The following is an 11,578-nucleotide window of genomic DNA, read 5'->3' as shown; positions in this document are numbered from 1 at the left end:
CCTAGTCATCGAGATTCTCTACTCTACACTCATTTTTTCTGCACTCGTGTTATCTCTACCCCATACTCTATACCCACTATTCCATATTTTATTCCCCTCCCTTCCCCTTTCTCTCTCTCACCAACTCTCTCTCTCCGTGCTACAGTGCTTAGCGTGCGGACGCGCGGTCCGCTAGAAGTAGTGTGCCCCTGTTCGGCCGATACGGTACCGACTGCTTTGCAGCTCTGCGGTGCGGGCGCGCCGAACGCTACCGCGTGCTGTAGGCCGTTTAGCGCGCGCGATAGAGGCTACGGTGCGGACAGCCTTATTGCTTAACGAGATGACGCGAACCATCATAGCATGAGAAAAAACAGCCTTTAAATAAAATAAAAAAGCACAACAATATACCAGGAACATACTGTGTAACAACTCTGTCAAAAACAAAAGTATACGAGCGTAAACATGCTCGATCTGTTACAGATTTAGACCATATGAGTGCATGGCCAATGCAGACACCTGAAAATTGCTATGCCAAAAATTTAGCAAGTAAAAATTGAATATAAAAATTATCATATATTTGGCAAGTCAAACATAAGAGGTTAGTAAGTTTTGGTAGCAAATTAAATAATAGCCAAAATCATGATTTGCCAAATCTTTGGCTTGGCAATTTAAAAGTGAACCTAAAAAATTGTCATGCCAAAAATTAAGCAAGCAAAGGTTGGAGAAAAAATTTGTCATGGATTTGGCACGTCAATATGAGAGGTTAGCAAGTTTTGATAGCAAACCAAAAATAGTTAAAATCATGACTTGCCAAATCTTTGGCTTGGCAATTTAGCAACGAACCAATCAGGGGCATAGTAGTGGTGGCTTCATCCAAAAGTAGTAGGTCTAATAGGAATGAAAAAAGTTAAGTTACTATCCATCCAACTCAAGCATGATTTTGTTGTCCCTACCACTCTCTCCTCTCCACTTTTTCACACACAATTTTTGTGTTTCCTGATTTTCTCTCCTGAGGCTATTGTAGTTTCTGTAGGTACCACTGCCACTTATGGGCACCTATCTTTTTTATCCGAGTCTAGTTAAAAAAAACTTGGTCTACAGGGGGGACGTCCCCCGCATTTAGCTTAAGGTAGGAGACACATTTCATGTAGGACAAGAAAACCCCCCGAACCTTTGTTCGGGCCTTTTTCTGTTCGTTTATGCTGAAATTTGGCTTATGCTAATGCTGAATGTTGTGAGAGAAAAATATTATTCTATAGCTGAAAAGTAGTGTTGGATAAGCTCAAGCGAACACGCGACAAACGAGGGAGTTTTTTTCTGCACAAACTACGCATAACCGCAGCTGTGCCCGCAGCGCCGGGAGTCGAACTCCCGACTGCCTTCCCACGACGGGGACAGAACCACGAGCTAACGCTCGTCCGCATCCGAGCCTAGTTAGACTAGCATTAAAGCTATGTGTTGGGGATGCTCTGATATGCGTTGCTATTTGACCAAGTTATGTGCTCAAAACAAGGTTGTCGTACCACAAACACTAGGCAGTGTATATGAGTTCTTCCGAATATTACCATCAAACATTGTTACATTGAATTATACTACCTCTGATCATAAAACAGTAGTACTAATACCACACAAGTTTTCAGAGACGGCCGAAATCACTTTCCAGATACGAGCAACTTGCCCACCCGAGTTATCACTGTTAATCAGAATTTTTAGAGCTCGTCTCTGGAAATGAATATAAAAAATTAAAAGGCTCGTCGGTGAGCCTGAGCTTGCCATTTGCCAACGCAGTCGTCGCCGCTGCTGTCATCCTCCATGGATCGAGTAGACCATATGCACATGTGGAGGTAGTCTATGATGGTGGAGGATCTCGACCGCATCAGTAGGGGGGTTGAGGCGTCGAGTCCACACGCCGACAACAGATCCCTCTAAGGGCTACTTTGAAAATTCAAATCCTCTTGAGATCCTTTACTTTTTCCCGCATAGAAAATATATGGGGATATCATTTGAATAACCCATTTAATTTTTCAGGGAGGATTTTCCATCCCTAGGTGTGCCTCCCCTTACTTTCAAATTAGCCCTAAAGGTTCATTACTGGTGGAGGGATCATCGATAGGACTGCAAGCTATACATGGAAATGCAAAATTCTCACGAATATTATGATTTTCTTATGATAACAACAAATTACAAGCTGCAACAATCCTAAAGTGAAGAGGTTGGATAGGCGGTGAGAAGTGTGTCCGGTGCAAGGGCAGAATCGATTGACCATATATTCTTTACATGCCATATTGCTAAATTTGTTGGGTGCTGTATAAGAGATGCCCTGGGATCATCTAGATCAAAACCTCTTGGATAGCTAAATAGAGCTAGTATATCGTTCGCGCTAACGCTACGGTGACATTTAGAAAAAAAATAAATCATAAAACTAAAAAATAAATCAACCGATGAAAGAAACACAAATCTAGGCCTTGTTTAGATGCCATCCAAATTCCAAGTTTTTTCACTCTCTCTCCATCACATCAATTTTTAGCCGCTTGTATGGAGTATTAAATGTAGGTAAAAAAATAACTAATTACACAGTTTAGTTGGAAATCACGAGATGAATCTTTTGAGCCTAGTTGATCCACGATTGGACAATATTTGCCAAATAAGACGAAAGTGGTACTATTCATCGGGTTGAAATTTTTTCGCAATCTAAACGAGGCCCCACAAACAAATGACATTAACATTGTGGTATCTATAGTCGAAATAAGTCTCATATATCTTGGTGTTCTAGCTATCAAAATATTTTCCCAATACAAACATGATCCATCGGAGCTCAGAAGCTATTGTTATTATGTTGAAGGACCTTTCGAAGAGCGGAAGCTACAACCTGAACATCAATTAAAGACAGGAGGACACATGGAAGGATACGTAGTCTTTTACATTGAAGACAATGTAACACCCTAGGTTTTAAGATTGCATTTTGCACTTGCATTGCATGAGCATAAACATCATCCATTCATTCATGAGCATGAACATGTGAATTGCATTTTATTTACTCTATGTTTATCCTATGAAATGCTTAATTTATCCATGTTTTGCTTTATGATCATGCTTGGTAATGCAAGTGAATGTTGTTTGAACACCTAATCAACCTAGACACACTCAGTATTAAAAATGAGTTAGAGTTTATATTCATATTTTAGGCTAAAAATGCTTTTATATGCTAGCTGCCCAGAAGTAATTTTATTTCAAGATGCTTGTTTGATCTGAGTTGATATGTGTCTTAGAGTTCTTACATGGAGTTGAACCTTAAATAAAAGTTGCAGTTCAGATTGAGTAGAGCAAACTTTGTTTAATGAACGTGACCTAGATCAGTGCCTAACCTCGCCTAACAGAGATCCCAAAACTGAACCTGCTGCTGTTTTCAGGTTCCCAGAAATCGGCTAAGTCTGGGACTGAATTTCGTTAGTTTTCAGTTTCCATGTAGCCCTCTTTGGGAACTAATATCTCGCAAACTAGTTAGAATTTGTCCAATATTATTTAATAAATATTGTTTTACTCGTGTATCTCTATCATTCTGTGCAATTGTTTGATCAAATCATCGTTGTTTTTAGTAGTTACGGAGGGACAAAGTTTGGAGTTCAGTCGTCTTTTTGGGGTGGTTTTGAGTCAGCTCCTTAGCTGATTTGAATCGGATGGCAGGGGTGAAGTGGCCGACAGGCCCAGGCCGCGCCCGCCCGTGGCGACCGTACGCCGTCGTCGGGCCCATGCCGCCGCGTCCTGCGAAGGGAAGACGAACGACGCGCGACCTCTCCTCTCCCTCTCTCGCACTCGCTCGCTCTTCCTCTCTTCTTTCTCTCGCTCGAAGGGGAGAGCCGCCACCGTCGCCGTACCCACGTCGCCGCCCAAATCCACCGCAACCACGCGTCATCCTTCGATTCCTCGTAGCCACAGCAGGGTCATGAGTTCATCTACGTCCCAGACCTAGCCTTGTAATCGTTCGTCAAGAGGTGAGAGCCCCAAGGCCGAAGCTGCTGCCATGGCCGCCATTGCCACCGTCGAGCTCGAGCTCGACGTGGCCGGGCCGTCTCTCTCCCTTTGTGCTTGCTCTGAGTTCGCATTAGGGTGTAGAAGCTCAGCCTATGCCTCGTCCGCGCCGTCGTGGCCGACGCCGGCAAGCCCGTCGCTGCAGACCGTCGCCGTGCGTGCGTTTCCGCCGCCGAAGCCGCCTCTTCTGCCGCTGTTGCGCGGAAGTCGAGAAATTCGTTTCGCTAACCTATCCTGATAGATGCGTCTCGGAGAGTGGAGTCCGCTGGTGGTGGTCGCGTCGACGGAAAGTTCACCGCCGGTGAGCTAGGCCGGTCAAAGCGCCGCCCCTGCTTCTGTCCCTACGACATGTGGGTTCAGGTTGATCTCGGGGCCCAGCAGTCAGTGCCTCTGGTTGCAATGCACTGGGTGCATAAAGCAGCAGCTAGGGTTTAGTTTTCGTTGTTAATCTTTTCCAGATTGTGTGCTGAACTTGTAAAATCCATATCTTTAAGCTAGGAGAGTCCAATTTGAGTGAAACCAATTTTGTTGGTTTTATCTTGGAGTGTTCTATCTGATAAAAATATAAAACTTGCTGTGTGCTACCGTTTTGTATGCTGTTTGAATTATAATTGTTTAATGCTATGAAATCTTGTTAAATGCATAACTTGAGTTAGAAGTATCCAAAAATCATGGTTCCAGTTTTGTTGATCTTGTTTTGTCATATACTTGCTAAGAAGAATATTAAACCTGCAGTTTACATGCTTTTACTGTGGTGTTATGAATTAATCTTGTTTAATGCTTGTTTAAGTTGATGAAAGCCTGATCTGCTTGTGATTTTTGTAGAGGCTGGTTTACTTGCTCAAAAATTATGAAATTCCTCCAGTGGTCTATTGAATGCACTCTTAAGCTACTATATTTTTTACAGAATTTACTGTGCACTAGAAATAGCAGTTCTCTATTTCACCTTGCCACCTAAGGAAATTAATAAAGGCCTGTAAATAATTTGTTTGGGCTTAATCAATAACTTTTCTAGCATGTTTAGGATGTATCTTAGCCACTGTAATTTCTGCAAGCATGCAGGATTCCATTTTGATGCAGTTCCTCTTTTTGCTTGCTATTCAAGTGTTTGCTAGTGTAACTCTTAGTTTTCTATGAGAAGCTTAATATGTATGTATGATCCTTGTGTTCAGCTTTTACTTATGACTAAGCTAAAATATTGCTGAGCTAGGGTAGTGATGATTGAAGCTATTAGAATAACTTATGATTGTGCTATCTTGTTTAACTAAACAAGTGGCGAACCTTTTATTTATGTGCTGAAAATGGCTGCATGTGTAGTCTCTGTTGTCATGATGCTTTCATGGTGAAAATGAGGTTTGTTGTAAATCTTGATAATAACAAAGTTGTAGATAACTTACTCATCTATCTTGTCCTAAAATTTTATGATTTTAGGCCAGCAGATTTGGGAGTTATAGATTTTATAAATTCTCTGTCAGGTTTTGATTGTGTTCTGTGCAATTCTGAAACATGGCATTATTTGACCTTGTTAACTATTGAGGGTCCGTTTGGTTGGGCTTTTGGCTTTGGCTTTGGCTTTTGGCCCCAAAAGCCAAAAGCCCAACCAAAGGGACTGCTTTTTCAGACGGCTTTTTCAGAAGCAGCTGCTTTTCCGTAGTACAGTTTTGAAAGCTGATTTGACTCTGCTTTTGGCTTTTGGCTTTCTGCTTTTCGAAATTGGTGGAATAAAAAGCTCTTTCATAGTTGTTTCAAGAGATATAAAGATAGAAGGTATATTTTGTACTTGTTTAACCAAATAGCTTTCAGCTTTTCTACAGCTCACAGCCCACAGCAGCTTTCCCACAGCTCACAGTCCATAGCAGCTTTTTTCCACAGCCACAACCCAACCAAACACTCCCTGAATCATATTAAGATGTTAATAAGAAATTTTTATACAATTTCATAAACTTTCTAGAAATTTAAAGAACGTGTTTGTTGGATATTTAAAACTCCTGTTGTGGTTAAAACAAGTGACTACTATATTGTAGTTTAGAAAATGCTTAATCTAAGCTTGTGACTTATTTCTTTATGAGTTTCCATACTAAACATGCTTATGTTAGTAGCTTGCTGTTGTTATAATATGTTATGTTCAGCCATGTGTTTGCATCATATCATATATTCATGTCATCCTTTATGCATTCATTTTTATTTATAATTGTATGATGTATCCATGCATACATAGGATCACCGGAAGGAGGAGTGACGTTGTTGGAGCTTGAGACGGTGGGAGAGGAGGTTCCACCGAAGGTCCAGGAGGGTCCAGAAGGGGAAGGACAGGTCCAGGAGCTGCCAGAGTGTCCGGAGCAGTTCCCGCTAGCTTTCTCAAAGGCAAGCCTTGAAACATATTGAGCCTCCCATGATTTATTAAAAATATCTTGAGTCATTTATGTTTGATGCATTAAGTTATAGGCGTTGTTTGGAACCGTTGATGCATATATCTTTCCCTTGTCTAGATATATATATACCTTGTTACCCCTCTTTAGGTCCAGGATCAAATTATATGCTTAGCCATGCTTAGACCAGTAGAAGTCAGGTGATTTTCTGTCACCTTATAGGTGGATACTTGGTCACGGTTGACTATATTTGCTATCGTGGGAAATAACCATGTGGTGTTATATAAATGGAGACCAGGCGGGATTTTATATGCAAATGGTGTTAGGTTTGGCTATATTGATTCCGTCTGTGTCGGTTAAGGACCGTACCATTGTTGGACCTTGTTCGAGATTGAACGCTGCCTTTCACTCAACTGGCCGGATAAATCATTCTGACCATGAAGCCGAGTAGCTCAATTCAGGCTATGATTTGTTATAATGGCGTGCACACTAGAGGGGAGGATGTATGAGCGGGGACACGGAAGGACCTTGGTCAAACCGTTGTCTGAACATCCCGGCTTCCGGTGAAAGCACTAGTTTGGTTTTGGTGAATTGATGAAACCCTATGTGCTAACCTACCTGCTCTAGTAATTATGAGATAGGCAACACATTCCAAGTGATGGAGAAAATGGAGAAGATCATGGTGATGGTGGAGAGGCCATGGTGATCGAGTGCTCAAGCTTGGAAAAGAAGAAAGAGAAAAACAAAATAGGCTTAAGGCAAAGGTAAAATTCATAGGGGCATTTTGTTTTGGTGATCAAGACACCTAGTGGGTATGATCACATTTAGGACAGATAGCCGTACTATTAAGAGGGGTAAAACTCGTATCGAAATACGGTTATCAAAGTGCCACTAGATGTTCTAGCTCATTGCATATGTATTTAGATTCTAGTGAGTGCTAACACCCTTAAAAATATTTGTGAAAATATAATACACATATGTACAAGGTGATACACTTGATAAGGGTGGTGAAGTTGGAGATCAAAACGAGTGAAAATAGAGCGTCGTACCCGAGTTTTCTAGGGCGTCAGACCAGGCTAATCCAGGGTCCGTCGGTCCCCCGGCGCGTCTGAGCAGAGACCGAGAGCGAGGTCTTCGCGTTGGCCTCTGGTTGGGTCCGACGGCTGACCCTAACGCGCACGCGGAGACAAGGCGGCGTCGGACCGGGGCTCGCGGGGTGTCGGACCGACCGTGTGCACTATTCATTTAGTGTCATGTGTGCGACTGCGCGAGGTGGTGACGCGTGGCGGGGTCAGACTCCCGCCTAGGTCCGACGGTGGGCGTCGAACCGGAGTCCCGCCTAGGTACGTACAACTATATACGACTGAAAACGCCAGTTGCGTGCATGGTTTAGGAGTCATCAGATGTGTCCTTGACGATTTCTGGGAGCTGCACCGGGTAGCGTTGGATGGAGTCGACCCACGGCCCGTCGGCGTCGGCCGGCGGCTTGACGCACTCCCACGCAACACTGTTGCAGTCGAAGCCGGCGCCGAAGGAGATCATCCAAATCCGGTCGCCCTTTTTCATCATCCCCTTGGCCTCGATGTACGCCAGTTCGTACAGCACGGAGCTGCTGGATGTGTTCCCGAACCGGTGCAGCGTCATCCGCGACGCCTCCACGTCCTGGTCGGAGAGGCCGAGGCCATGCTGAACCTCGTCGATCACCCCGCGGCCGCCTGCATGGATGCAGATGTGCTCGAACGCCGTGCGGAAGTCCGGTCGGTAGAGCCTCACCTTGGCGCGCCCGCTGAGGAGCTTCCGCTTGAGCAAGGACAGCGCGACGAGGAGCTGCTCCGAGGCCGGCAGGACGAGGGGTCCGAAGGCGGCGATGTTGCTCTTGAGCGCGTAGCCGGCGGTGGTGGCGAGGTCCTTGGAGAGACGGATCCCGGTATTGCCCTTGTCGTCCTCCTTCTGGAACACGCACCGGTAGTCGGCGTCCCGGGCCGCCGTCACGGTGCGCACCAGGCGGGTGAGCCTGTACCGCGCGCGCTCCGAGGAGTTGGACAGGATCATGGCCGCGGCGCCCATGCGGAAGAGGCAGTTGGGGAGCAGCATCGCGCGCTCCGTGCCGACGTAGTACTGCGACGAGAGGATCTCCGTGGAGACGATGAGGACGTGCGTGCCCGGCCGTGCCGTCTGCAGGAGGTTCTTGGAGAGGCCGACGGAGACCAGCCCCGCGCTGCACCCCATCCCGGACAGGTTGACGTTCTGCACGTCGGCACGCAGCTTGTACCTGTTGACGACCATGTCGGCGAACACCGGCGTGGGCGTGAAGATGCTGCAGTTAACGATGAGCACGTCGATCTCCTCGGGCTTGACGCTCGTCCTGGCAAACACCTCGTCCACGGCGGAGAAGATGACCAGCTCCGTCTCGTCGCGGGAGGCCTCGAGGCTGCGGTCTGGCGGCATGTAGTGGTACGCCTCCGGCACGCACGTCTCCTCGCCGAGCCCGGAGCGTTCCAGCAGGCGGATGGCGAAGCTGACGCTCTCCTCGTCCACCAGGTACGGCATCAGGTGCGCGTGCTCCAGGCACGTCGCGAAGGGCGCCCGGAACCAGGGCTTGGGCCGGAAGCAGCCGTACTCCACGAGGTACACGTCCTTGGGCCGGCCCATGCGCCGCAGCTTGGCGACGGCGGCGGCCAGGAGCAGGGCCAGCAGGCAGTGGACAGGCCGGATCTCCCGCGCCAGCGCGAGCACCTCCTCAGGGCTCGTCCTCGGGACCACGGCGGCGGCGGCAGCCAAGGCCACGATGACGAGGAGCCCGTACATGGTCTTTAGGAACTTGACATGCAGTGGCCTGTTCATCGTGCCAGTGCCACGGTGTAGTATGCGTGCGTATAGCCTTGGCCTGTATGGTTTTTTGCCACTGCACGCGGGCGTGTTATAGAGTGTGTGTAGCTGAAAAGAGAGTGGAGAGGGAGCGTATGATTTAAAGGCTGTGTCCAGGGCATTATGGGAACGGAAAGGCAGTGCCCCCAATTTTTTACAATTTGACTCTTTTCATTGTACAGTGGATTTCGGATGATTTAAAATAGTAGACTAGCCGAACACCCCCGTAAACTCATCCTTGGACCTTAGGAGTCGGCGTCATGAATTCTGGCGTCGAAGTAACACGTCTCGATACCACAGATTTTGGCTTCAAGGTGCCTGACCGTCCACAGCAGAGCATCATAGATGACGTTGACGTGGTTAGTACCTCGACGCTAGAATACATGGCGGGCCGCCGCCGTCAGCCAATCCCGCCGTCGCCCTCGCCTCCTCCGCCGGCTTTGAATCCGCCGCCAGTGACTGGACTGGTGGTGTGCTTGGAGCGGAGGAGCGAGACGATGAGAATTGAAGTGAGCTGAGCAGGCAGCGTGGGTATAAATAGCGGGAGCAGAAGCTACCAGACTGGCGCTACGGTGAATTGAAGGCGAGCGTCGTGAATTCATGGGTGTTGCAGATGACGCAGCGGGGTAGATGGCGGGGGAATTCAATGCGCGCATCAACGTACAGTATGTATTGACTAATCCATCATCATCCGACGGTCCGAGTAGGAATAGGCCAGGCGTGCGCTTGCCTCCGCGCGCGGACTGCTGGAGTGCTGGAGCAAGGCTAGTGCATGCGCTCTGCGCTGCAGAAATTGAAATTCACTCTCTGATCGAGCCTCTGTTTTTTTCTCGGACCGTCGGATGATGATGGATTGGTCAATACATACTGTATGTTGATGCGCGCATTGAATTTCCCCGCCATCTACCCCGCTGCGTCATCTGCAACACCCATATAACACGACGCTCGCCTTCAATTTACCGTGGCGCCAGTCTGGTAGCTTCTGCTCCCGCTATTTATACCCACGCTGCCTGCTCAGCTCACTTCCAATTCTCATCATCTCGCTCCTCCGCTCCAAGCACACCACCACTCCACGGTCCACAGTCACTGGCGGAGGATTCAAAGCCGGCGGAGGAGGCGACGGTGGGCTGGCGGCGGCGGGACCGAGCTCGACGTTAAAATCTGCGGCGCTGAGCTCGGCGTCATGTATTCTAGCGTCGAGGCACCTGTCACGTTAACACCATCTGGGATATCCTGCTGTGCACGGCCAGACATCTCGGAGCCAAGATCTATGACGCCGAGACGTGTTACCTCGGCGTCAGGATCCCAGGGTCTAAAGATGAGTTTACGTCTCCCATGGGCCAAACTTAAATTTTCTTTAAAAAAAGGTCAAATGGTAAAAAATTAGGGTTGATTGCCTGTTCGTGCCATTATCACCCATCTTTTGCCGATTTAATATCTCATACCTGTTATAGAGCCTTTCCAACTCTTGGCTGATGTCATTAATCTCAATTTCACACCTGGGTCAAAAATCTGTGCAAAACACCATTTAATGTACCTCATCTTGAACCTAGGGTCAAGAATTGTAGCAATAACCATAACATTGTGCTTCTTCTCCCAATATTTATCAAATTTCTCCAACATAGCAGCAGCCATACTCATCAAATATGTATCTCCAGATTGCTGCGCCCCTATCAATGCTCTCTTAACTTTCACTATGTAAGGATAGAAACAATTGGCAGTTGGATAGAGTGACCCAGAAAATGCAGTAGTGGCCTATGCCATTTACTACTATACAAACTTTACTGGAGGCGGACGTTTTCGGTTTCCCGCGGCAGGCAAAGCCATCCGCCGCGGCCTAGAGGCCACGGTAAATCGTGGCTTAACTGCGCGGACGACTTTGCCCGCGCGGTTAACCGATTTACCGCGGCGGACGGTGTAACGTGCCCGCTACGGTAAATATACTTTTACCACGGCAGGCACGTGACACCGCCCGCCGCGGTAAATTATTTTACCGCGGTGGACACCTTTTGTGGACCGCCGCGGTTATGTTCATTAGCCGTGGCGGGCTTTATTATTTGCCCGCCTCGGTAAATTATTTCCTGAATTAAAAAAATACAGCAGGCATATAAATTCAAATAAAATACAGCAGGCATATAAATTCAAATTCAAATCACATTCAGATTTCACAGATTAAACTTAAAAAGTATGCATGCATTACACATGAGATAATATACATATATATACATTCACTTAGTCGTTCTTGTCATCGTTAATTCATTACATTTACATATTAAAGTCGTTATATATGCGCTAAGGTGTAATCCTGCGGACGCATCATCGTGGCCCATTTC

At 46.9% G+C, this 11,578-nt stretch overlaps 1 protein-coding gene across 1 annotated transcript; it reads right to left on the bottom strand.

The window, feature by feature from the left end:
• Positions 1–7,746: 7,746 nt before the first annotated feature.
• LOC136506587 (3-ketoacyl-CoA synthase 5-like) lies at positions 7,747–9,221 on the bottom strand. Its single transcript, XM_066501499.1, has one exon. The coding sequence runs from the start codon at positions 9,219–9,221 to the stop codon at positions 7,767–7,769; it is 1,455 nt and encodes a 484-aa protein (XP_066357596.1). The 3' UTR covers positions 7,747–7,766.
• Between the last annotated feature and the right edge of the window lie 2,357 nt (positions 9,222–11,578).

The sequence above is a fragment of the Miscanthus floridulus genome, chromosome 15, assembly GCF_019320115.1.
Source record: "Miscanthus floridulus cultivar M001 chromosome 15, ASM1932011v1, whole genome shotgun sequence".
NCBI lineage: Eukaryota > Viridiplantae > Streptophyta > Magnoliopsida > Poales > Poaceae > Miscanthus > Miscanthus floridulus.
This window is presented reverse-complemented; position numbering and strand designations above follow the sequence as displayed.